The sequence below is a fragment of the Osmerus eperlanus genome, chromosome 1 (assembly GCF_963692335.1).
Source record: "Osmerus eperlanus chromosome 1, fOsmEpe2.1, whole genome shotgun sequence".
NCBI classification, from domain to species: Eukaryota; Metazoa; Chordata; class Actinopteri; order Osmeriformes; family Osmeridae; genus Osmerus; species Osmerus eperlanus.
The window spans coordinates 3167780-3194908 of NC_085018.1; the positions used below are offsets into that span (position 1 = coordinate 3167780).

Genomic DNA, 27129 nt, shown 5'->3' on the forward strand with positions numbered 1-27129 from the left:
CTCTCTCAGATTGTCAACTTGGAGAGAGGCTGCCGCCAAGGCTGCCCCCTCAGCCCCGCCCTCTTTGCTCTGTTTATAGAGCCCCTGGCACAGTTAATCAGGGATGACGAGGTGATAAAAGGAGTCATGGTTAGAGGTTTGGAGCAGAAGATTTGTCTGTACGCAGATGATGTATTGCTCTTCATTACGACACCAGAGGTCAGCATTCCTAGACTGATGTCCTCGCTTAAGGACTTAGAACTCTAAGTTATAACTACACTCCTCAGACAGACATACTAAATAGATTTCATTTCAAATGGACCTCATCAGCCATTAAGTATCTAAAAATTAAAATACCTAAGGACATTTCCAAAATATATGATAGCAATTATGGCCCCGTAAAAATATCAAGGCAGATATTGACAGGTGGTCCCAACTGCCCTTAGATATGCATGATAGAATAGAAACTATAAAAATGAATGTACTCCCCCGGCTCCTGTATTTTTTTCAATCCCTACCAGCTGTAGTACCACTGTAACAATTTAATGAATGGGATAAGTGGATATCAAGATTCATATGGGGAGGTCGACGACCAATAATTCAATTCAAAACACTGCAACTTTCTAAAGACAGAGGGGGTAGAGCATTACCATGTTTAACAGACTACCACAAGGCGGCACAATTAAGACCACTAGCATGTTGCTGTAATCCAGTGTATCAGAATCAGAATTCGGTTTATTCGCCATGTATGTTATACAAACACGGAATTTACTGTGGTAGGGAGGTGCAAAACACTAAACATATACAGATCTTAAATTAAGTAAAAGTACAAAAGTTTAACTATTTCTAAGAACTAAACAATCTAAGAATACAACAATTTAAATATAAAATAAAATATATATAAAAATAAGAATAAATATAGCTGCAAGCAGCGATGCGGGTTCCTCCGCAAAATGGCAAAATATTATAAACATGTACCCTGCAAAAGAATAACTTTCTCATCATTTTTTTAAACAGGTTGTTTGGAGTGCCATAACTTGTCATGGAAGGGGATTTTAAATCATGCCTAGCATCAGTGGGAATGTGTCCTGGCTTAGGTTACTGAAATGAATTTGTGCAACAGGCAAGGGATCCACCTGAACAATCAATTGACTTCATTAGAGAAAACCATTAGAGTTATCTCTACCATGCGTAGACTACAAGTAGCTAGCTACTGTGGTGAACCTGGCTTGTTTTGCAGTGGTTTACACAGTCTCGCTTAACAGATGATCAGAGTGTTGTGATGGGCTCAAATAAACACGCATTGCTATGTTTTTACAACCGGAGGATTGATCGGAAGACTAGAAACCGTTTTGTCAGAATAAAAAAATAAAAACTATGCCTCTGACTGGTATTGAACCTTGATTACCAGCACAACATCTCAGCCAATTGAGCCATTCCCAGGCATGGAATACACAAAGTTCAATAACTGGATAATTAAAAAAAGCTGTTTCTCCAATGGCGAGCATTGTCAGATTTGGTCCAAGTTCAAACAGCTGTAATTCAGTCATATTTTGACATATCAAGGTGAAACTTTGCATGGTACTTCAGAGGCATGTCACCTTAAAGCTTATTAGGTTTTAACCATCCTTCAAAAATACATTTGATTTAGTGACACAAACATATTGAGGCAATGTGGACATTTACATAAATACACCCATTTCAGCCATTTTGTACTTGATTCAATTGCCTTAAGTAACGTTTTTAAATACGTCAATGATACATATCTGTACCAAATTTCAAGTCAATTTCACCTTTTTTTCAAGAGAAGAGGAATTTTGAAGGTTTTCCCAAATTATCACAGTACAGGAAAATCCATCATGGCGGACCTTATGGGTCCTTGAGGCTTTTTTGTTCCTCATGAAAAATGAGGCATGCACACCAAGTTTCAGAAGAATTGGAGCAATGGGGTGGAAATGCCATCCCTTTGAAAATCGGACATTTGGGCGTGGCCTGTGGCGCCCCCTATGGTCCGATGTGGCCCATATTTGGTGTGGGGGTACCCACTTGGATGTAGTATCAATGTGCCAAATTAGAAAATTTATGACAAGGGACTTTTTGAGATATTGGGGCGCAAGGAGAAGAAAAATAATAATAAGAAGAATACCAACAATAACACTAGGTTCCCTCCTACCGGAGGAACCTAATAATAAGAATACCAACAATAACAATAGGTTCCCTCCTACCGGAGGAACCTAAATATAGCTGCAAGCAGCGATGCGGGTTCCTCCGCAAAATGGCAAAATATTATAAACATGTACACTGCAGAAGATCGAGAGTTGGACAACAAGGGAGCAAAACTACTTCATGTTTGGCCAACAACAGGCTGAATGGGGATTTGAACTCATGAGCATAAGGTTACAAATCAGTCTTTCTATCCTCTCTGCTACACACCAACTGTTGAGATTGTATGAATAGAAAGGGCAGAGTATTAGCTTTGGTCAGCTTTTGGACAAAGGTTAAGAAACGGTTGACATTTCAAGGTGAAGTTGCATGAAATTGTGCATGGTATTTCAGAATGAGGTCATCCTGTTTAACTAAACAGATAATCAAAATTATGACAGGCCAAAAGATAATGGCTGGATCGTTGAATTGGAGCAATGGGGTGGAAATGCCATCACTTTGAAAATCGGACTTTTGGGCGTGGCCTGTGGCGCCCCCTATGGTCCGATGTGGCCCATATTTGGTGTGGGGGTACCCACTTGGATGTAGTATCAATGTGCCAAATTAGAAAATTTATGACCAGGGACTTTTTGAGATATTGGGGTGCAAGGAGAAGAAAAATAATAATAAGAAGAAGAATACCAACAATAACAATAGGTTCCCTCCTACCGGAGGAACCTAATAATAAGAATACCAATAATAACAATAGGTTCCCTCCTACCGGAGGAACCTAATGAGCAGCGTGAATGGTCAACATAGTGCAATCGGATACTGAGATAAAGTGGCTTATGCATACTGAATTGCCATTAGATAGACTTATAATAGTTAAATAAGTGAATGAATGTCAATGGGAGTCCTTGGCCTTGTTGAAGAGGCCAGTAGCAGATGGTAATCTGCTAGTAATCTGAAGGTCGCCGGTTCGATTCCTGGCCGTGTCAAAAAAAATGACGTTGTGTCCTTGGGCAAGGCACTTCACCCTACTTGCCTCGGGGGAATGTCTCTGTACTTACTGTAAGTCGCTCTGGATAAGAGCATCTGCTAAATGACTAAATGTAAATGTAAAATGTAAGTGCACCGTCATTGTCCTTAGCAGGTTGAATTTCTTCAGCTGCCGTAGGAAGTACATCCTCTGTTGTGCTTTCTTGGTGAGGGAGCTGATGTTCAGTTCCCACTTGAGGTCCTGGGAGAGGATAGTACCCAGGAAGCGGAAGGAGGAGTCCACTTGGGTGGGGAGGGGTAGTTCAGGACAGTCCAATTGTCTTTCAAATCTGCAGTAGAACTTGTTCAGGTCGTTGGCCAGGCGGGAGTCGTTAGTGGTGTGGGGGGCTCTGGGCTTGTAGTTGGTAATCTGCCTGAGCCCTCTCTAGACAGAAGCAGAGTCGTTAGCAGAGAACTGTAGTTGTAGTCTCTCCGAGTACAGTCGTTTACCCTCTCTCGCCGCTTTGCTAAACCTGTTCTTCGACTCCTTGAATCTGTCTCTATCCCCACTCCTAAACGCTTCCTCCTTCTCCAGCCGCAACCTTCTAAGCTTTGCAGAGAACCAGGGCTTGTTGTTGTTGAAATGCACCCTGGTGCGTGTTTGAATACAGCAGTCCTCACAGAAGCTGATGTACGACGTCACAGCCTCTGTGAGTTCATCCAGACTATTGGTGGCAGTTGTGAACATATCCCAGTCAGTACAGTCCAAGCACGCCCGCAGATCCTCGATAGCCTCACTGGTCCACTGTTTTGATGTCCTCGCAACACGTTTACAGAGCTTTAATTTCTGCCTGTATGCAGGAATCAGATGGACCATGGCATGGTCAGAGTGTCCCAGTCCTGCACGAGGGATGGCATGGTAAGCTCTACTGACTGTAGTGTAGCAGTGATCCAGAGTGTTCCCTTCTCTGGTGGGGCATTTGATGAATTGTCTGTATTTGGGGAGTTCGTGGCTGAGATAACCTTTGTTAAAGTCGCGTAGTACGATAACCTGGGAATCAGGATTTGCTCGCTCCACACTCAGAATCTGGTTGGTGAGCATGCGTTGGGCCTCTTTAACCTGAGGACCCGGCCGCAAGTACACTCCTACCAGAATGAGCGAGGCGAACTCGCGAGGCGAGTAGAAAGTTTACAGTTCATAAAAAATGATTCCAGATTCAGGGAACAATGTTGCAGAATCACTGTCACCTCTACACACCAGCCACTGTTAATGTAGAAACAAATGAAGCTTGCGCAAGTTCAGTCAGGCAAGACCGATCACTGCACTCAGGCTTAATCGTAGTGTACACTACTCACTCCCCCCGCTAAGAACGCCCTACCTTCCCCCGTTCCCTAGTCGGGCGGTCACTTGGGTTCAGGTTGATTAGCGCTCCCGCTATCAATTAATGGTGTCACATGATCCGTGCCTTTAAATACGATTCTCTCCCTGTGTAGTTTGTCCATGCTATCAAGTACGCGACCCTCCACCACCCCGTCGCCACCCGGTTCCTGTCTCAGTCTTCGGCTCGATTGGTCGTCGGCTGCCGCCACCGCCACCAGTGTCTGGACTCGGGGGATTCTTCTTCGGGCGTTAGGCAGGCGCCCGTTGATCTATATAATTCCCCGTGGAGTTCAAGCTCCAAACACCATAGTACATTTATTAGTCTGTAATAAACATCTTTCACTCATCCAGGTCTCTCCTGATTTAAATACCACCTCCTTTCGTTTTGCCGGAGAGTGCTGTGTCTCGATCAGCTCTCACGATTTGAAAGCCTGGCAGTTGTAAAGCGGCATCCGGGATCAAATCACACAGCCATGTCTCCGTGAAGCACAAAACCAAAATCTCAGTTTTTCACCATCAGTAGCTGAAGTTCGTCCATTTTGTTGCACAGTGAACGTACGTTGAAGAGGAAAAAATCACTGTTCGGATCCCACGCCTGCGTAGCCGAACTAGCGCTTCCGCTCGCTTTCCCCTTCTAAGGCGTTTCACTGCTTGAGCAAAGCCTAGCATGGCTTTGACTAGAATGCCCACTGCCGCTGGAGCAGAAAAGTGGGAAATAAATCCTCAGGAGTTGTTTCCCTGATGTTTAGGAGTTCATCTCTTGTTAAGAGAATAAATCTTGGTAGAACACTGATTTAACAAACTAAACTAAACAGAGCGCACCAACCGACCGAGGCAGCCATCATCGGCGCCATCTTGATTCAATAGTGCTGGACCGGTGTACAGGAGAAATTTCCTAAACTCTGTGGCTTTCCATCTGTCTATTTCTTTAGAAGCCTTGGTTTTCTTGCAAATTCTGACGGGATATTTTTCAGTATTTCTACCAACCTCACTGACAGGTCTGTGACTTGTGATCCGGACAACCGACACATTACCGAACCTAAACAAAGCCACAGGAGCAGAAGGCGTCTAACCACACCGAGGCATACTCAATGCATGTAATCCAGTAGGAATCCGGACACCATCCCCATTCCAGTCCTCTCCAGAGGTGATACCCCATGGTGGTGATCAGCATCTGCCTTCTCACAAAAACTCTTGTCAGACCATTTAGGTAGGTCGTTTCTGGGAAATATCATCCTGTGTTCCATATATTTCCCTTCCTGGGCTGGGAAAGACATCCAAAATAAGCTGCTGGAAGATATCTGTAAAGATGTGTATGTCTGTGGTTTATTGGCTTTTTTCATGGGATATTGTGTTTGTGTTCTAACAAGATCTAATTAGTCAGTTAAAACAAGAGGCAGAAACCACTCTCCATTGTCGCTGCAACATGGGGAACATACAGGGTCAAAAGTGACATGTTTACAAGTCTGTAAATCAGTAATCAATATTAATCAATACAGTAATATAAAGTGGATGTAACAACACAATGAATATCATATCTTATTTATTATAACATATTTATCTACTGATTAGGATAAACATGCAAATGGTATATCCTTTACTGTCTCCCATGTATATGTTGTATACTGTTCTCCCTGCGTGTTTAATGTAGTTGTCCAAAGTTAGACAGCAAGTCAAACTTCATTCATTAAAGACATGCAAGTCAGGAAGTACATTTTCTAGACACTACTTTATTACTGCCTTACAGACAAGCCTGTTGATCATCAGTCGATCATTTAATAACAGCAGTCGAGGTATTGTCCATAGGAGATGCTACAGATTGCAACAAAATAAAATCAAAACAAGACATCTTAAATAGGACAGAACATGACAACAAGTTGTTACATGGTTGACATTGATATGGTTTCTCTGATGTTTGTCCTCATATGAACAACCATAATACCCTTAGAGCAAACTGTATTGACACTGATATGGTTTCCCTCCTGTGTATACTCTGAAGCAGGAATTGGGGTCCAACAAAACATTTTTTTCTCCGAGTATCTTTGTAGCTTATACAGTCAACCGATATCATCCTAAAACTGAGTCTGACTAAACCACCAACACCTTATAAGATTTGCAAGTAAGCCTATTTATTGGTTTGAATCATGTTTCAGGCCTATAGCCTGTGTGTTTATTTGCTCAAGACTTAATGGAATACACTATTGTTATTTAGTCTGCTCTGGTCATGCCATAATGATGGGGCAGTGATAACTACAACTACAGTTGGCAACCTTTGGCAACAGCAACAGTGTTGCTTTTAGCCATTATTCTATTTCTTACATATTTGTTTGATCTTATAGTTTGCTCATCTCGTCTAAGATATGTGACACGCTCTGGTGAAAAGGGGCGGTTGTCGGTCAAGGTTATTTTTCAGTTTTTTACATATTGTGAAATTGATTGATTTCAAAGCTTTCAAAATGTGTCATACATTGAAATCTGAAAATAGTTGAAGAAGATCTGAATGTTGATTAATCTGGATAGCTCTATCCCAGATATTCGGCTTCAAAGATATTAAACCTTTCCACACCTGAAGAGAGGTGAGATTGTTTTGTGTTAATCATTAGAACGTCGAGCGCCGGTTATTTCACCACAGTAAAAAATAAATAGAAAACAATATTTGCACTCAATCAAATTCCAGGATCCTGCTTTCTTGACTTATCCTAGATATGTGTTTTAACACCCAGTATTTTGGTAATGATTACATGCGTTGTACCTGGCCCGATTATGGTTCAAGTTATGTGTTAAGTTGATGCAAATCGTATCTTCCAAAAACAGCCTGAAAGATGTAGCCTAATCACGGTTTACGAGGTCAACATTTTTAATTCTGTGCACAATACAATGCCTGAGATTAGCCTATTCATTCAATTTAGTCCCTGGATGTAGGCTAAAATGAAACGGATGACAAAAATGTATGCCGAACACACAGAACACCTGCTTGAAAGTTGACACAACTACTTATGAAACATGATATTTAATGGTACTTGACTCGAGACCAACATTACAGCTAGTACCACCGCACTAGCATAAGTAGCCTAGGGCAAAGCTGGCTGCACCATGATGCAAATCAAATCACATCATGCATGAGGCGGCCACAACTCAACTGGAAGCTTAGGTAAACAAGAACAAATTATGAGTGTTTAGTGATCCTAAACTTGTTGTTTATTATATTGAGTGGCTTCTTCAACACTTTAACTTTTGTAATATGCAAGAGAATGAAAACTTTACAAAATAAGAAAACGTTCTCGGCTTCTAGCGGACATGACGGAATGCCGACAAGAGCCCCTTTTGACTGGTCCGTGTCACAGATATGGCTCTGGGAGACTTGTCCATGTTTGCGACTGGTCATAGGAGCAACCCCCATCCAATTTGCATGATTGCGGTTGTAAAGCTTAGTAAAGCCAGCTAACTCAAATAAATCCCACGTATGTTGACCTTACTTCGTAGTATAGGCCTCCACCTACCGACAAAATGATTTGTTACATTGTTGACACTGACTCACCTGTGTGTCCTCATGTGTTTATTCAGACCACCGCTTTGAGAAAAGGTTTTGCTACATTCCTGACATTTATAAGGTTTCTCTCCTGTGTGTGTCCGCATGTGTCCAACAAGATTACCTTTCTGAGCAAACCGTTTGTTACATTGTTGACACTGAAATGGTTTCTCTCCAGTGTGTATCCTCATGTGATCCACCAAACTAGCCTGTCGACAAAATGATCTGTTACATTGTTGACACTGATGTGGTTTCCCTCCTGTGTGGGTCATCATGTGTTCAACTAGACTACCACTTTGAGCAAAGAGTTTGCTACATTCTTGACATTGATAAGGTTTCTCTCCTGTGTGTGTCCTCATGTGCACAACCAAATGACACTTGAGGCTGAATCTTTTGTTACATTCCTGACACTGATATGGTTTCTCTCCTGTGTGTGTTCTCATGTGTTGATCCAGAATACACTTCTGAGCAAACCATTTGTTACAATCCTTACATTGATAAGGTTTCTCTTTTGTGTGTGTCCTCATATGTCCAACCAGAGTACACTTCTGAGCAAACTGTTTGTTACAATTTTGACACTGATAAGGTTTCTCTCTTGTGTGCGTCATCATGTGTTTAAACAGACTACCAAATTGAGCAAATGGTTTGCTACATTCCTGACACTGATAAGGTTTCTCTCCTGTGTGTGTCCTCATGTGTCTAACCAGATAACCCTTCTGAGCAAACCGTTTGTTACATTGTTGACACTGATAAGATTTCTCTCCTGTGTGTATCCTCATATGAAGACCCAAAGTACATTTTTGACTAAAAGTTTTGTTACATACCTGACATTGATAAGGTTTCTCTCCTGTGTGAGTCCTCATATGAAGAACCAAAGTACCCTTTTGACTGAAGTTTTTGTTACATTCCTGACACTGATGTATTACTAGTCCTCTGTGATTTGCCTGAGGCCTATTTTCCCTTGGCAGAGCCTCATTGTTTTGTGTTCGGTTCCGAAAAAACAGCACTCCTGCATGTTCCTCCTCCAAACTCTGAGCTGTAGGATGGTCTGGAGCAGAAAGGGGCTGAGATTCACTGCCTGGTTCTGGTGCTGCATAGTCTTGTCCATCGGCCTCTGCTTTGATTTGCTCCTCAGTTGTGTTGGTGGGTAGAGAGGCTCCTTCTCTGTTCTCCACTTTAACAGCTTGGTCAAGATGTGAACATTCAGAGGAGCCTTCCTGATCAGAGTCATGTTTCACACTGAGAGAAGTGAATATGGACTCTGTAGTTTCAGACTGCAGTCCTTGGAGGTGCTCTTCCTCTTGACTGGTCCACAGCTCCTGTTCCTCTTTAATCTGTGGGGGCTCCGGGATAGAGAGATGCTGCACAGCTGGGGGGGAGAAGAGGCAAGACCCAAATAGATACGTTTTAATTATTGTTTTTCCTTTCTTCCACAGGTCCCAGGAGGAACCACAAGTGCAGCCTGTCATGAACACAAACCAGAGAACCCTGATGTAGTAGTGCTCCAATGTAATGGATCTGGCTTTAATCATTGAAACTTACAAATGTCTTTTCCTAACCTCTATAAACTGTCCAATAATAAAAACACCAGGCTGCAAATGTGAAAGAGCCTATAATGATAAATGAGTTTTTCTTATATGTATATGTATGTGCCCTAAAATGTCTGACCTAGACTAAACTGAATGGTATCTGACAACGTTTGTCATAAGATAGGTTTTTTTAACAATCCTGTACTGAAGTTGGAAGTCTACTGTGCACTAAATAAAATGGCTGTATTTTATTTATAGACATCGACTTCTCACGGCAACAAAATCTGCAGCGTTAATTTCAGTGAAGAGTGTTTCTAAAATAACATGCAAAAGTCAAAGGGGTTTTGTCAAGAAATGTCAAGAAAAGTGTGATGCTGTGCCGATTATTTATCCTGTGACAAAGACAGCGTGATGGAGTCTGTCTGTCTGTCTGTATGTATTTTACTCAACCAACAGTCAAGGCCAAGCTTTCTGCATGTAGGCATGGATATTTCCTTAGTGACTAATTGCATACAGTGCATCCGGAAAGTATTCACAGGGCTTCATTTCTTTCACGTTATGTTACAGCCGTATTCCTAAAAGGATTGAATTCATGTTTCTTCTCAAAGTTCTACACACAATACCCCATAATGATAAAGTGGAAAACGTTTTATTGAAATCTTTGCAAATCTATTAACAATAAAAAACTACAAAATCCCATGTACATAGGTATTCATAACTTTGGCCATGACACTCAAAAATTAGTTCAGGTGCATCCTGCTTTCACTGACCATTAGGGGTGGGCGGTATACTGGTATGAACGCGAATATCGGTATGGCGTTGTGCCATGATATGGATTTAGCCATATCATCAGCCAATGAAAGTCAACAAACAAGCATGCGCAACTCCAGAGGACGCAAACATTCATTGGAGTGTAACTGTAAACAAGCGTTAAGGATGTCTGAAAATAACACCAGTGGGGTTGATTTGCCGGACGAAAAAGAATTGTTAAAAAAAAGGGGGCCTCTTCTGTTGTTTGGAAATGGTTTGGTTTCAAGTTATCCAACATCGACCAGCAAACAGTACTCTGTAAGTTGTGTCGTCGAATTCTGCTAGCCAAAGGTGGAAACACTAGCAATCTTTTTCACCAACTGAAATTCATGCATGTGCGCAAATATGAACAATCTACCAGAATGCGTTTTTTAGTTAGAATTGTGAAATGTTTATTGTAGGCCAACAGAGTCGAGTATTCAGCCGTGTAATAATTTAGTGGCTTTGGGCCAACTCTGTGAATGTCCTTGGTTGGCCCAGACTTGAACCCAATTGAACATCTCTGGAGAGATCTGAAAATGGCTGTGCACCGACGCTCCCCATCCAACCTGAAGGAGCTTGAGAGGTTCTGCAGAGAGGAATGGGAGAAATACCCCAAAATAGGTGTGGCATGCTTGTAGCATAATACTCACTCACTTTGAGGTTGTAATTGCTGTCAAAGGTTCTTCAGCAAAGTATTGAGCAAAAGCTGTGAATACTTATGTACATATTTTATTTTCTATCTGAATTTGTGCAAACCTATAAAAAATACTTAACAAACATTTTTTCTTTTGTCATTATGGGGTATTGTGTGTCGAATTCTGAGGAAAAAAATGAATTGAATCCATTTGGAATAAGGCTGTACCATAACAAAATGTGGAAAAAGTGAAGCGCTTTGAATATTTTATGGGTGCACTGTAAACTATGTTAGCTTTCTGAGCTACAGAGAAGATTATTAAAAAGTTAGAAACAGCAGACCTATTCTGTGTAGCTTGATCTTGGGTTGTGTAACAATGTCCAACAAGCGTTGCAGTTGCATAATGTCTTCTTCGTATTCAGCAAACTTCTTTTCCACTTTGACAAAAATTTCGAAAGCTGCTGTTGTTAGTTTGTCACTGAGAAACAATTGTAATTTTGACATTCTGACGTTATAAAACTCTGACTCCTGGGTGAGTATGGAGTCTGTAGTTTCAGACTGCAGTCCTTGGAGCTGCTCTTCCTCCTGACTGGTCCACAGCTCCTGTTCCTCTTTAATCTGTGGGGGCTCCGGGAAAGAGAGCTGCTGCACATCTGGGGGGAAGAAGAGGCAAGACCCAAATTGATACGTTTTAATTATTATTTTCTTTTTTGTCATGAACACAAACCCAAGAACCCTGATGTAGTAGTGCTCCAATGTAATGCATCTGGCTTTAATCATTGAACTTTATAACTACCTTTTCCTTACTCTGTAAACTGTCCAAAATAGCTAGTCAATCCATGTTAGTAGCACTCATGTTAACTTTTCTGTACTAAAGACGATGCAAACCCAGGGTTCTTGCAGGTTTCAGCAAGTCAAATTTAAGACATTTTAAGACCATAAAGATTGAAATTTAAGACCTACACGACGCATTACCCCAAAAAATATTCAAATCAAAGAAATTCTGAAAAAAACATTTTATTTCAATGAATTCAGTCATTGAAAAAGCATAAATGTAATGTACAGATAAAACAATCACATTAGTAATTTTCGAATATTTTTTAGGCAAAGTTTGCAGCGAGCCGTGTACCTGGAGCTGGGTATACCGCATGTAACCAACAGCGGAAATCGCTGTGATCTAGTCATGTCTCGTTGAAAGTACACTTTCCCATTTTCCACACGTAGCCGAACTTTAACAAACTCTGAGGAAGCGCAGACGTATTTCGCGGGCAGGTATTGCATTTATAACAGGATTTGTAGTTTTATCACCGTGTACATACCAACAACAATATCCCCCAGAAAGAACTACAACACACCGAACCAACGTTCTGAGGGCAGCGTTCTGCTGGTTTCGTTTGTAGAGCTCCGCTTTGTAGGCTGCGACTCAATACTTTTTTGCTACTTTGTCATAACTTTCTGCGGCCAGCGGTTCTGGAAATGAACGAGGGTAAAACCTTTTTTAGACCTGACTAAATGAAATTTAAGACCTCGGATGAAAATATGCTGTTTTTAAGACATTTTAAGGCCTTAAATTTCAAGTTCCGAATTTTAGACTTTTTAAGACTTTTTAAGAACCCGCGGGAACCCTGAAACCTATCTTTGGTCCATGCTGTCAGATGAGAGATTAAGCAATTTAGGTTTACTTAGTATTCCGTAAAAAGAGGGCAAAAATTGCAGATTAAACTAGAGAGGGTACAATTTCTGGGGAAATTGTAGGGTGTGCTTGCTTGCTTCGGTTGCACAGGGGTCCTTTTTGAATGACATTTTTACAACTGATATATCTGTATATTTTATATTAAAATGCATACTTATTATTTATAAAGATTACATAGATTTAAAAGCATTTTTTTTGTGCTGCTGTCATGGAAATTTTGGAATACAGTTATAATGTGTGTGTTTCATATATGAGGAATGTGTTTTAACGGAAGTCTAAAGTTGATTAAGAGTCAACTACATTTGGTAGAGATGCCATTTGCAGTTTTATAACTAGGAGACGGGAAGTCTGGGTGACCTGAGAGAGTTGTTGTCACATGGGGAGGAAGAGACAGCTGGTCTAGAGACAGTGTATTCAACTGTATTGTTATTGTGATCTGCTGCTCTGACCCTTCCTGTTGCATTGAGTGGGGTTAATCAAAAACTTGTTTGAAGTGGCCCGCACAAAGGATTGTGGGACAAATGGTACAGAGATGTATTGTTTCAAACTATCACTGAATTGAGTAAGCCAATCATAGACTTGATTACATTGATGGATTGACCTTATGGAATGCCATTTGATCTAACGTGTATATAAGGTAGCGTTTGTGATTGTTCTTGATCACTCTGGCGAACGACCTGTGGCTAGCACCTCCTTCGTTAGACTGATCACAAAGTACTTTGTTAAATCTTGATTTGTACAAGCAAAATACATTTATTGTAACCGCCATCTCTTGACTATTCAAATCTACACAGTGCCGCTGGAATTTCTGCCATTTCACTGCTCATTTACAACTGAAAATACGAGTGAAGTGTAGAATTAAATATGATGTCTTCTCATTTCCCCTGCAAGAGGCAGCCTCATAGCTGAATCAAAACGAATAAATTTGGCAGACCGGTGTAAAAATGGACCTAATCTCTATGACTTAAACGTCCTTTTAAGTTTTCCCTTCTCGTGATATTTTCAGGCATTTAGCCTACTCATATTGCATTCATTCATTAATAAAGAACCCCCTTTGAAGATTATTCTACGACGTTACCGGCAGTAGAAGATGGAATCGCAATTCAAACAGTACCATCTGCTAACTGAAAATATTCCCCCAAAAACGTAAATAAGCTTGACATTTATTTAGTGGAAAATCGCTCATTCATAAAAAGCTCATTGGTAGCGATCATTGTCAGTAACAACGCAAAATGCGATATAGCCCTGTGTGGAGAAGCTGCCCCGGTAAATTGTACTACTACGGTACAGTACTAGACTACTGCTGTGTTCGTCTCGGTAGCGATTGCGTTGGTTGAATTGGATTTAACGTTCCGTTGTACGGTTTAGGCTGAAATTAATTATTTTCATGAACAGATTGACAAAGTTTAGGCTGTGGCAATGAAGTTCAGGTTAGTAGTTAGATAGACTTTTGATTTAAGTAAGGGGAGTGCCGAACATGTTCTGTCGCCGTTTGACTTCCTACAGCTGTGTAGATGTTTTTGTAGTGTCTCGCGTAGGCTACAGCGTTGCAGTGATACACTGGATTGAAACCACAGGTAATGATAATTTCACTCACAAATCGTTTACTTGTAATCTAATGTCATAATAAATCCTACAACGAAAATGTATATGTGAGGAATGTTTATTTTAACGATTGAAAACAGATAACGCTACATCATAGACCACTGTAGTATGTGTTGCCCGGGCAACACAGGCTAATGTCATGATGCTAATACTTCAGTGAAATAGTAGACTACTGTTTCCGAAAGTAGATGTACTTCCTTAATAATATCAGCTTATACTGTACATTACACATCACAATTGTGTGTCATATCACAAAGTAAAATGAGTAAATAGTTATCACCTGGCCTCTTTGCTTGTGGCGTTTCTGCAGCTGCCTTGCAGTAAAGCTATAGTTAGCCTAGCTATCCCCCAAGTTAACAGATGCGAAACGAATGTTCTGCCAAAGGTAGTCACGCGTGTTTTCGTGACGTTAGTGACGTAGTGACGTTAGTAACGTCAGTGACTGTGGCTAGCAAATTAGCCACCGTTAGCTTCACTTTTCGCCACAAAAACTTAACTTAAGCCCAAACCATGCAACGGAACGTAAATTCCAATACAAGCAACTCAATCGCTACCAAGACAAAACTTTTGACACCTACGTTGTCTATGTAGGCCAAATATTGACTGAGTTTTAGGGGGGCAAAAAGAAAAAAAATAAAATAATAATATATATGTGAGAGAACAAAGGTTGTGCTCTCGCCGAAGGCTTGAGCACACCCAATAATCTACATGAAGAAACTACGGTGGCCCTTTGCATAAGTAGCCTACTATTTGCTACATGCTTCGATAGCCAAACAAATGTCCTGGTGCACGTAACCCTGTCAGGCTATTGCATTTTGTACTTCTGTCGATCAATTTCTTGTTAGTTACTGCATCCATTCAGCGACGAAGTGTTGTACCTACCCTTTCCGTTTTGAGTTAATGTAATGTGTTTTTGAGTTAATGTAATGTCGTTTCCCATTTGGGGGAGCGTGTCTTTGTATTGGGGGGAGGTGAGCACGTCATCCTATTTGGGGGGAGTTGACTCGTATTTGGGGGGAGTGTTTTCATTTGGGATATGCACTCATGTTAGTGGGTGTGATTTGCACTTCAGGGCCACCGTAAGAAACCCCCCAAACCATTTTCCTACCGTAATCCTTTACTCATTATTTTATTATTATATTATTAACAAACATATGTCATATACAGTGAGGGAAAAAATATTTGATCCCCTGCTGATTTTGTACATTTGCCCACTGACAACGAAATGATCAGTCTACAAAATTGTTATAAATTGATTTGCATTTTAATGAATGAAATAAGTATTTGATCCCTTGGTAAAACATGATTTAGTACTTGGTGGCAAAACTCTTGTTGGCAATCACAGAGGTCAGACGTTGAATGTAGCTTGTTTTCACATGGCAGCTGATTAGCCAGTATGAGCAGGGGCGCCACCAGGAATTTTGGGCCCAATGACAAAAAAATCTAATTGGGCCCCCTCTGCGCAGCTGTTGTCACCACAAATCTAGGACCTAACTGTCCCATAAAAAGCTTTACATAACTCTAATTAAAGGTGTGTAACTGTCTTGCTTCTTGTAGTTCAATACTAGTACAATATTTACTGCTGGTGATTTGTAAATGCAAGTCTGCATGTGTACGTACATCATCATCATCTCTGCAGGCCAGTGCCCTCACAAAAGCCTCCCTGTCCCTGTCAGTCAAACCTGCTGGCCACAAACCTGGGTCAACATCCTTTTTATGACTTCTGTCTTCTTCCACCATGCATCTCTCACCTAGCCTGGTCCTAACCAGACTCTCGTACATTGCATTTGTACAGAGAGTCTGGCCTCGCTCCATTGACAAGCGCTGACTTCCTTGTAGGCGGGTACTCTGTTGAAGTTTAAAACTATTGGATCTGCCCAGAGCCACTCTGATCTGCCATAACCAATCGCTAGCGTTTGCCTTAGCCAATTCCTTCACCACTACTGTAACAGAGCTAGCTGCCGTAGCTGGAAAATCAAACTGTTCCCGAACCCCGTGGGGAGGAGGGCCACAACATCATGGCCACCAACAAAACTCAGCAAAACTTGTTCTTGGTCCGGCTTTAGCTGTTGGATATTCGGCAACGTTGCCACAACGGACCGAATGGCTTTGCTCGCATCTTTCTCCGCCGCCATTACGGAACTACAACACAAACTAGCGCACGACATCAACGTCATTGTTCTCAGCCACTCCCTCTGTTCGCTGATAGAAAATCAACCTGAAAAATCTGACTTACGTACCTCATGGCCAGACCTATGTACAGAAGAAAAAATTAAATTGAGCGGAAGTACGTAGGAGGGCAGAGCCAGGCTATCTCTCACCCTCATCATCACTGTAACTTTATTTCACTTCTTCCTGTGCTTCCACACTTCTTCCTCTTTCTAGCTCTACCTGAGAGGGCCCTGGCTCTGTTGGATGTACACAATGCATGTGATATATACATACAGTTAGGTCCATAAATATTTGGACATTGACACAATTTTCATCATTTTGGCTCTGTATACCACCACAATGGATTTGAAATGAAACAATCAAGATGTGCTTTAAGTGCAGACTTTCAGCTTTAATTTCAGGGTATTTACATCCAAATCAGGTGAACGGTGTAGGAATTACAACACATTTTATATGTGCCCCCCCCCTTTTTAAGGGACCAAAAATAATTGGACAAACTAACATAATCATAAATCTAATTGTCACTTTCAATACTTGGTTGCAAATCCTTTGCAGTCAATGACAGCCTGAAGTCTGGAACCCATAGACATCACCAGACGCTGGGTTTCGTCCCTGGTGATGCTCTGCCAGGCCTCTACTGCAACTGTCTTCAGTTCCTGCTTGTTCTTGGGGCATTTTCCCTTCAGTTTTGTCTTTAGCAAGTGAAATGCATGCTCAATTGGATTTAGGTCAGGTGATTGACTTGGCCATTGCAGAACATTCCACTTCTTTGCCTTAAAAAACTCTTTGGTTGCTTTCGCAGTATGCTTCGGGTCATTGTCCATCTGCACTGTGAAGCGCCGTCCTATGAGTTCTGAAGCATTTGGCTGAATCTGAGCAGATAATATTGCCCGAAACACTTCAGAATTCATCCTACTGCTTTTGTCAGCAGTCACATCATCGATAAATACAAGGGAACCAGTTCCATTGGCAGCCATACATGCCCACGCCATAACACTACCTCCACCATGCTTCACTGATGAGGTGGTATGCTTTGGATCATGAGCAGTTCCTTCCCTTCTCCATACTCTTCTCTTCCCATCATTCTGGTACAAGTTGATCTTGGTCTCATCTGTCCATAGGATGTTGTTCCAGAACTGTACAGGCTCTTTTAGATGTTTTTTGGCAAACTCTAATCTGGTCTTCCTGTTTTTGAGACTCACCAATGGTTTACATCTTGTGGTGAACCCTCTGTATTTACTCTGGTGAAGTCTTCTCTTAATTTTTGACTTTGACACAGATACGCCTACCTCCTGGAGAGTGTTCTTGATCTGGCCAACTGTTGTGAAGGGGTTTTTCTTCACCAGGGAAAGAATTCTTCTGTCATCCACCACAGTTGTTTTCCGTGGTCTTCCGGGTCTTTTGGTGTTGCTGAGCTCACCAGTGCGTTCTTTCTTTTTAAGAATGTACCAAACAGTTGATTGAGCCACACCTAATGTTTTTGCTATCTCTCTGATAGGTTTGTTTTGATTTTTCAGCCTAACGATGGCTTGCTTCACTGATGGTGACAGCTCTTTGGACTTCATATTGAGAGTTGACAGCAACAGATTCCAAACACAAATACCATACTTGAAATGAACTCTAGACCTTTTATCTGCTCCTTGTCAATGAAATAACGAACTCCCATGAGGGAAAAACATACACCTGGCCATGGAACAGCTGAGCAGCCAATTGTCCAATTACTTTTGGTCCCTTAAAAAGGGGGGGGCCACATATAAAATGTATTGTAATTCCTACACCGTTCACCTGATTTGGATGTAAATACCCTGAAATTAAAGCTGAAAGTCTGCACTTAAAGCACATCTTGATTGTTTCATTTCAAATCCATTGTGGTGGTATACAGAGCTAAAATGATGAAAATTGTGTCAATGTCCAAATATTTATGGACCTAACTGTATATACAGTATATATAAAAATATTCCATATACCAATAAATGACACTGACACTACAGAACATTGACCCAAATTACGTACAGTTCTGTATCACCATCACTTGATTACATACATTAGATCCAATAGTTTTTTGGTGTGTGTGTGTGCAAGCTTCTCAAATGAATTGCCCTTCATGATGGGAATAATCTGTATCTGTATCTATAGATGTCATTTAACAGCCATAATTCAATTTAAATGAACGTATCAAACTGTATTATTTTATTTATGTCTGTAACTTACATGCAGGCTGAAGTAAACTACTCACTGTTTCCAACTGTCCATCATCCAGTACAGACAGTAGTTCATTTTTTCATAATGATCATTATGTGAGAAAATAATTAGTTTGAATTTCTGTCATTAATAAATGTTTCTTTTTAGTTATGGTAAAAATAGCAAGAGAGACAGAGAAATCCACACAGACTTCCTGAAATGATTCTAACTGGCATGTTGTTAACACAATGTTGCTCACCTTTTTCACTGGGACAGGGAGGAGTACAGTTATGGGGAGACAGGACAATGATTTAATAGGAATATCTTGCTAAACGTTTCCCTGTACTGATTAAATGTTGATGAAATATAGGCTAACACTGGTCTGTAGCTAGTTAGCTTATTTCACTATGGACATTAAGCCAACAGGTTAATACCACAGACTGGGTTACAGATTGAAAACCTCTCCTTTGTCTTTCCTATCTCTCTTTTTTCTCTGACCTTCTTTGAAAACCTAATTTATGTTTACTAGGCAACATTTTTATCACTATTTCTGGCGACTAGCGTGTCTACCATAGTCTACTGACTGCAACACCTTCAGTGATAAGTGCGCTAAGGCAGGAACAAACCATTTCATGCCCATACAGGGGGGGTGGTCAGTCAATATGGATGTTTACTTTTTGGTCAATGGGGATATTTAACTTTTATTGCCAAACACAAGCAAAAACAAAGACATCATTAATTGTATTATTGTATTTGAAATATATATATACTCAATGATGATGGTTTATATGATATATAATATAATGTAATTTCATATTAGTTTTTACCTATTTTTTGGGGCCCCTGTCAGTCAGGGGCCCTTACAGTGCGTGTCCACTGCAGCGACGCGATGCGAGTGACAACATGTTTTCCATTCATTTTCTATGGAGCCAGGCGAATCGCTTGCGTGGTGCATTGTGGGTAGCGACGCGACCAAGTTGAGATTTTCTCAACTTTATGCAAATGAGGAGCGATTTTCGCTAGCGATGGCCAATCGGAGTGTTTTCTTGTTTCTCGTAATGTAGCAACCATGGTGAACATTTCTAGCTTTCTAGGTTTCAAGGTGGAAGAGAAACTAATCGTTTGTGTGGCTGCTTACCCAGTCCTGTACGATACATAGCTGTATTCGTACAGAGATGATAATAAAAAACGATGCATGGCGCAAGGTTGCCGAAGTTGTTGGTGCTTGTACTTTCAAATTCAGTCTAGTCACATTACGTAAGTTCGTTCTGTGGTAACTAACTAGCTAGCCCGGCTGGAACTCCCTATCGTATCGACAGATTAGCAGAGACTTTGAGTAATATAATAAAGTTTTATTTTTTTGTATTTTGATCGATGTTGCGAGTACGTAAACCCATGACAACTACAACAGTGACTTTAGAGAACTACATACTACATTAATCTGTTTGAAACGCCCCCGAGCGTGGTGAACTGTGGGAAGGCGAGCGATGGCAAGCGATTCGTGTCACTGCAGTGGACACGCACTGTTAGAATCGTCCTAACTTTTCCCCCCTATTCATAGATGCCACCTACGTCACTTCCAAACAGACCGCCGCCATATGCACTACCGATCTCGCCCATTATGGCCGCCCACATTGCCGATTTCAATGAGAAAGTGAGACAGAGATATGTCGGAAAAAAAATAATTTTAAGCTCCGATCCTTAGCCTATTTGTTACCCCCAGTTTTCTTTGGTTCCTTATTATCTGCCCCAGGCTTGTCCCAATTGGCTTTCCATGACAGAGCTAGCTATAAACACTTACCTTGTACATAACCCCCCCCCCCTACAGTGGGGATTGCTTGAAGGCTTTCAAGAGTACGGATGTTTATCAGTATGCTGTGGCTGGATGGGTGAATGACGTGAAAGTGCGGCACATGGCCACCAAGGACTTATATTTAATCATGGGAAAGTTATTGAAAGAAATCAAATGTATGTTTTTGGTCGTAGTTTACTCTGACTAGGTAGCGAGTTGTTAGCTAAGTGGCTAAGAGCTAGCTAGCACTCATCTTAGTGCCACTTAAGCTCACGGCTAGCTGTCATTAATCTTGACAATGTTCTTTAATGTCAGATGCAGGGCTTGAAATTTTGAGGCACTTTGAGGCACTTACGTTCTATGCACAAAAGTCATTTGTCCAAAACCTTTAAATAGCCTGACCTAGTGAAACGGTCAAAACTAGCCTGGCTAACGGAGGTCGCTTTCTCAGGCAAATGACGAATGAAACAGGCTCGGTTATAGAAATCCAATATTCTGGCTATCTTCGGTAGGCTCGTATCTACCAAAAACAGTCCTCCCTGACGTTTGTGGTGTAGAATGGAGTGAAATACAACATTGTGAACACTGCCAGTGAGCGCCCGAGTCTGACTCTGAGGCTAACGTCAAAACCGGGGGACCAAGGCATGGCTGCCGCCTACTACTATGCGGGCGACGCATTCTCACTCAAATTGCAAGACTTTCGTGACCCAAATCAAAATTCTGATGCGACAGATCAATGGGGAATCGCGTTCTCTCTTAACCCTTGTGTTATCTTCGGGTCATTCTGACCCATCAGTCATTGTGACCCACCTTCGTATTGCGACAGATTTACCGCATACAAAGACAAAGTGAAGCATTTTCTTTTAACAGCTAGGCTGTCTCAGACCCCCCACATTGCAAAGGTTAAAAGAAAATTATTTTAATTTGTTTTTGTATTGGGTAAAATTGGGTAAACACAACGATGGTTCGTTATGAACCTTTGGGTCATGTGACCCGAAGGCAGCACGAGGGTTAAAGGCTGTCCTCCTCGACCTGAGCAGAATTCACGGAGATGAACTTCACCGAAACAGAGGGAAAAAGCAGGCATATTGCAGGCATTTCTAAGGCCGAGTAGGTAGGTAAGATGGCGGCGCAAAGCTACAGTGACGTCATGTAAATCAATTCAACACGGCGCCCCTGAGTATGAGTGATATACAGTCAGTGGCGACTGGTCATTAGGGGCAGGTGCCCCACCTGTTGTCAACAGAAAAGAACTGCAACAAAATTATGTTCTTTTTTATTTCTCGAAGATTACTTCAAACACAAACTCCGGATAAGTTGAGAAAATGAATAAAGTGGATTTCATACTCGAGCACCAGTTATATACCCTTATATATACCCGATAAACCCTTAATTTGGAGGAGAAAGTTGAAGTAAAGCGACTTGGTGGTGCCCATTAGCCACAATATTGTCATCGCTCAAACTGCTGGTAAAAGTTACCGCAGGTTTAACGTGGAGTGGTTTTTGAAAAAAAGTGGCTAACGGTTAGCATACAAAATAAAGCACCTTTCTCTTCAAGTGAGCTCTCTGGTGAGTGAAAGCATGTTTTATCATCCTGCCTTTGTGGTGCTGGTCCATGCATTGGTCATATTTCTGAGCTGGATCAATAGATAGATGATGACGAGTGTCAGTGTGTCCATGCTTATCTATTAGGTTGTCATAGACTGGATTTGTATCCCTAAAAAGTTGTCTTTCCGCTTCGTTGTGGACTTAAGTGGTGTTGAGCACATTGCTGTTCGTGTATGGCTCTGTAGGCACATTGGTTCTGAGCTTGGTTGCATTTCTAATTTAGGTTTGTAAATATGACAGTGGTAATTTTACATGTGTGTGAGAGAGAAGGAGAGCAATTACACAAGAAGGTCTCTCTCCAGTTTGTGTACTACAACACCTGGTAGAAGCAAGCTGCTCTGTCGTTAAAAGTGTTTTGTGGAGCCACGCTGTTTGTTGATGTGTTAAATAAACACATCAGTAGCACGAGGGAGTTTTGTAGCTTTACTGGTATGTATCCTATATTTTGAAATAGTTCTTGCCCCACCAATTTTTTACATATAAAAACGCCACTGTATACAGTATCAAACCTTTGGTTGGTAAATTATTTAATCTTAAATATGATAGGAACACATCACCAACAATTTTTTTATGTTTTAAAATGTATTTTTTTGTCAAGCGTCCCTGAAGCTCAGATTCCGAGTCAGAGTTCCATGAAGCTATTTCATTGCAGTGAATGAGTGGGCACTCATCAGATATAAACTGACTTAAATATCTCAAAAGCCATTTTCCTAGACAACGCCGTCCACTTACAAGCTACACGATTTTAGTTGTATTGTTGTACAGAAGACATGTTTTTAAGACAGGAAAAATTACTGTTTAAGTCGTTTTAATTACTGTTTAAGTCAATGAAATAATCGATGCTAGTCTAGAACTATTTGGCGGCTGGTTAGCCTTGGCCCAAACTGATTATTTCAATTGTACACCCTACCCTAATGCAACCGGCACCCATCTCCACCAAGCTAGAGTCGCAGCCTCACACCGTTTGCTGGTTCATAGTGTGAAATTGGGAAACATATATTGTACTCCTCACTGACAATAACAACAACTTAACAATAAAATCATGTATTTATTGAATATAAAACCTGTTAGGTGTAGATTGATCTCAGGTTTAACGTCCAACAGCGGCAGTCGCGCGCCCTCCTCCTGGTACTCGGAAAATGTATTTTCAACGGCTCCGAAAATCTGTAAAGCTTCAATTGATAGTCGCTCTTTGATAAATTCTCTAAACATCTCTAGTTCTGACATTGTTAAACTGAATTGTTGTGTTCCACTCCCGCCTCCAGTAGGTCGATTTATGTAGATAAAATCTACTACAATATTTTCATCCTAGTCTACAACACGGAAGTACCCCCGGAAGACTGAGTGTAGTTTCAAAATAAAAGTACACAATTCGGTTAATTCGGTGAGTGATCCCCTCCTCCAGAAATCGTTGGTGAATGGAGAGGTGCAGACCGTAGGCTAAACATTAGGTGCGTTCGACTTAATGAAGCGCCGGCGTCGCCTGCAGCCGCCTGCAGCCCGGCTGACTTGAAGCAGCCAACGGCATTTTCAGCTTCAAGTCAGCCGGCTGTAGGCGCTGCATGAAGTCGAACACAGCTACTGCCATGTATCAACAGTAGTGAATAAAATGTGCTTATGTATATTAGCTCTGAATTTCAGATATTTAGAGTTCCAAATAGAGACTTACATTGGACAACAGCATAAATTACCCAGCAACCATCGTTGCATATCTTGTTAACCATCTTGTTAATCTTATCACACTTAAAGGCTTATATATGCTTCTGCATTTCTCGAACGCGTTTTTTGGTGGTGTAGCTGGTTAAAGCTTTGTACGACAACGTATTGATAATGAGACTCTAGATAGACCGAGTTCGCGCCCCAGTGCAGGGAATCTCGGAAGATATTCTTTAACTTTTACTGTGAGAAAATGACATAATTCTAACGGCCTACAGATGTATCACAGCATTTTAATGTGTGAGCACTAATATCAGATAAAAATGAACACATGTAGCCTTAATTAAAATATTAAATAACGTAGGGTAGTCTACCGTCGGAGACAACCACTACGCCTCATTCAGTCAGTTTAAACGGCTGCTATATGACGCTGTCATTTTCAATGCGCCGATAGTTTGGCTCTTTGGGCCGGCACAAACCGGAAGAAACCACCAAAGCTTCACAAGGCATCGTTCGCCCATCCCTAGGTAGGGCTAGTTTGTGATTTCAAATGATGATGTGTGAGTGTGTGAGCTTAAACTGGCCTTTATAGAACCGCTTTAGCCCCGCTTGACTAATTAAACAAATTCAAGTCAGGTTTGGGACTTTAAATTGAGCGGCCAATCACAGCTCACCGTTAGCTACGAATATTAAGAGCGGCGGCCATATCGAATTTTCTTCTGGACTTCACTTCGATACCTTCACGAAAGAGACTACGAGAAAACGTGAGTCCTACGTAATTCAATACTTTGTTTATTTATTTATTTTAATTATGGTTAGCGAATCCGTCGTCTTTTGTAGCTGTAGCCTGAGTTTGAGCCGTTAAAGATGCTCGGATCATTAGTTTGAAGCGATCGAAAATTCTCCGTGCAATGCTTCGCTAGTCGTATAGTCTAGCATAGACATTGTAGTCGGCAACTTCGCGCTTTGAGTGAGAAATATCAAACCAAAAAATTCTCAACTAGGTGGTGGGCCGAGCCAGCGTATCTGCTTTAGTTTTTGAAATGACCTGACCCCGTCGATGGAGGAGCTGGATTTTTGATATTATCAACGTCGTTTTTTTCTTAAAACATTTTCGTTTGTTGGGCACATCCAATTCTTGCACATTATCAGGCAATCGTCTCAACTACCTAACTCCAACCAACCAGAACTCGTGTATCATCTTGTTAGCTAATCGAATGGTTCATAACAGGATCAGCTGATGGTAAAAACAACCTAGGTGACCATGCGTTAAGTAGCTAGCCTAGTAAGCATACAAGTCTCGGCACCACAATGGTAGCTCGGTGAGCTTTAATTAAATACTTGCTTTCCGTGTCACTGTCTTTAATTTACCTTATTTTCTTCATTTTTTAAATCAGTGGCGGTGATTAAAACTGTTGGGCACTCACTGACCTGGAGATTTAGCTGGCTGAGCTCAGGATAGCCAAAAAACAGAGAAATATGAGAACATTATTGAGATGTTTTTCTACAAAGAATACCATAATATGTAGCATGTTGAAAGTGTTTAGTCTTGGCTCTTCCTCTTGTGTTTAGTGGAGACTTAAAATCGGCACTGGCTGACCCTGAATGGGGTAGCCCTTGCAAGTGATCCCCAAAAACCCTGTAAAAAGTAATACAGAACATCCGAGTTGGACTGTTTTTAAACATCTGACGCTATAATGTGTTCCAGGTAGAGGGTGTAAACTGTCTTGTGTCTACCTCTTGTTGAGTGTACTGTAGACTGAGCTGGCTGGAGAAGGGACCCTGAGCTGACTGGAGATGGTAGACTGAGCTGGCTGGTGATGGGACCCTGAGCTGACTGGAGATGGTAGACTGAGCTGGCTGGTGAAGGGACCCTGAGCTGACTGGAGATGGTAGACTGAGCTGGCTGGTGAAGGGACCCTGAGCTGACTGGAGATGGTAGACTGAGCTGACTGGAGATGGTAGACTGAGCTGACTGGAGATGGTAGACTGAGCTGGCTGGTGATGGGAGACTGAGCTGTGTCAACATAATCAAACGAGCGATAGGTCTCGGTCTGCTCTAAAAGTTATTTCCCGATCTTTAACCTTCATCATTGTCTTTCTTGCTCTGTCCTTAAACATCTAAAGATTATCTTTTTTAATCTCTTCACTATAGCCTTTATTGTACAAAAAACATGGGAGCAGACACTGATGACTAGAGGGGCATGGTATTCCACATCAGATTATAGGTCTTTGTCCTGCCCATCCTCTCCTCTGCCCTGCCCATCCTGTCTGTGCTTTTAATAAGCATGCAATGTCTTAACTAATTTTCAAATAAAATGTGGTGCACTTAAGATTGTAACAGCCAAATTGATTTTGCAGTAGGTTATTTGTATACACTGACCCCACTGTACATCTTGCCATACAGAAAACCTTCTCCAGAGCTGCATTTTCACTCTTACGTGCTTTAGCTATATTTGTTGTGTTGGTGAAGTTACTGTAACCCCTGTGACATCCAGCATTACCTAGCACAGTGGTTCCCAACCCTGTCCTGCATGTTTTAGATGTTTCCCTGCTCCAACACACCTGATTCAAATGAATGGGTCGTTATCCAGCTCTGCAGAAGCCTGCTTATGACCATTCATTTGAATCAGGTGTGTTGGAGCAGGAAACATCTAAAACATGCAGGACATGGAAGCCCCGAGGACCAGGGTTGGGAACCACTGACCTAGCATAATGGTCCTGAGGTGCTGAATTTAAGTTGGATCTTTCCACTGCTTTTTCTGCAAGAAATGCTTTCCTTGCCATCAATTTTGCAATTGCAATGGACTCTGAACAAACTTGGACCAACTAGCTTCAGTAAATGGGTAGATTAAATATTTTGGTTTGCTACCTACATGCATACAGCATGATTGCAACTACTTGTGGCCTTGAATACACTGCTAGCAATACAATTACTTGTGCACATGCATGTATTATGCTAATGAGGTTCGTTTTCCAAGTGTGCAGAGATGTCAAATGTATTGATAAGTGTTACTGATGTGGTATACCTACTCTTGACCAATTATAATTACGTATGTCATTTATTTGAACAATGTTCTGTACATTTCATTATCACCTAACTTAACTTGCTCTGATGACTAATAGCAGCGCAATAATATAACAAATATGCTCGTTTAAGTGGAATGTTGCAATGTTTCTTTAGCGAATACCTGAATTCGCCAGGGATCGTTCAAATGCACGATTTTTAGCTTCGGCCCACCACCTAAACCCTGTTTTGTAGAGAAAGCGTCATACTAGTGCGGCAGCCATTGCACAAACTCTACTCGGATGCAAACAGACTGCCAGACATACCGATTACCGTGAGTCCTATACTTCAATACTTTGTTTAAAAAAAAAAAATTGTCATGATGTTTACCGAAACAGTCGTCTTGTTGAGCTGTGGCGTGAGTTTGAGCCGTTAAAGATGTTCGGATCTT

The 27129-nt window shown here is 41.3% G+C and overlaps 1 protein-coding gene across 1 annotated transcript in view; it reads right to left on the reverse strand.

Annotated features, from left to right (window-relative positions):
* LOC134040796 (zinc finger protein 853-like) overlaps window positions 1–23341 on the reverse strand; it is a 28074-nt gene extending 4733 nt beyond the window's left edge. Inside the window, exons 1-3 of the mRNA XM_062486935.1 lie at window positions 23080–23341; window positions 11306–11617; window positions 8834–9378 (exon numbers count right to left, since the gene is read on the reverse strand). Of these exons, the coding sequence (XP_062342919.1) occupies window positions 8834–9378; window positions 11306–11617; window positions 23080–23242 (1020 nt within the window). The 5' untranslated portion in view covers window positions 23243–23341. The remainder of the gene's footprint in view (window positions 1–8833; window positions 9379–11305; window positions 11618–23079) is intronic.
* Between the last annotated feature and the right edge of the window lie 3788 nt (window positions 23342–27129).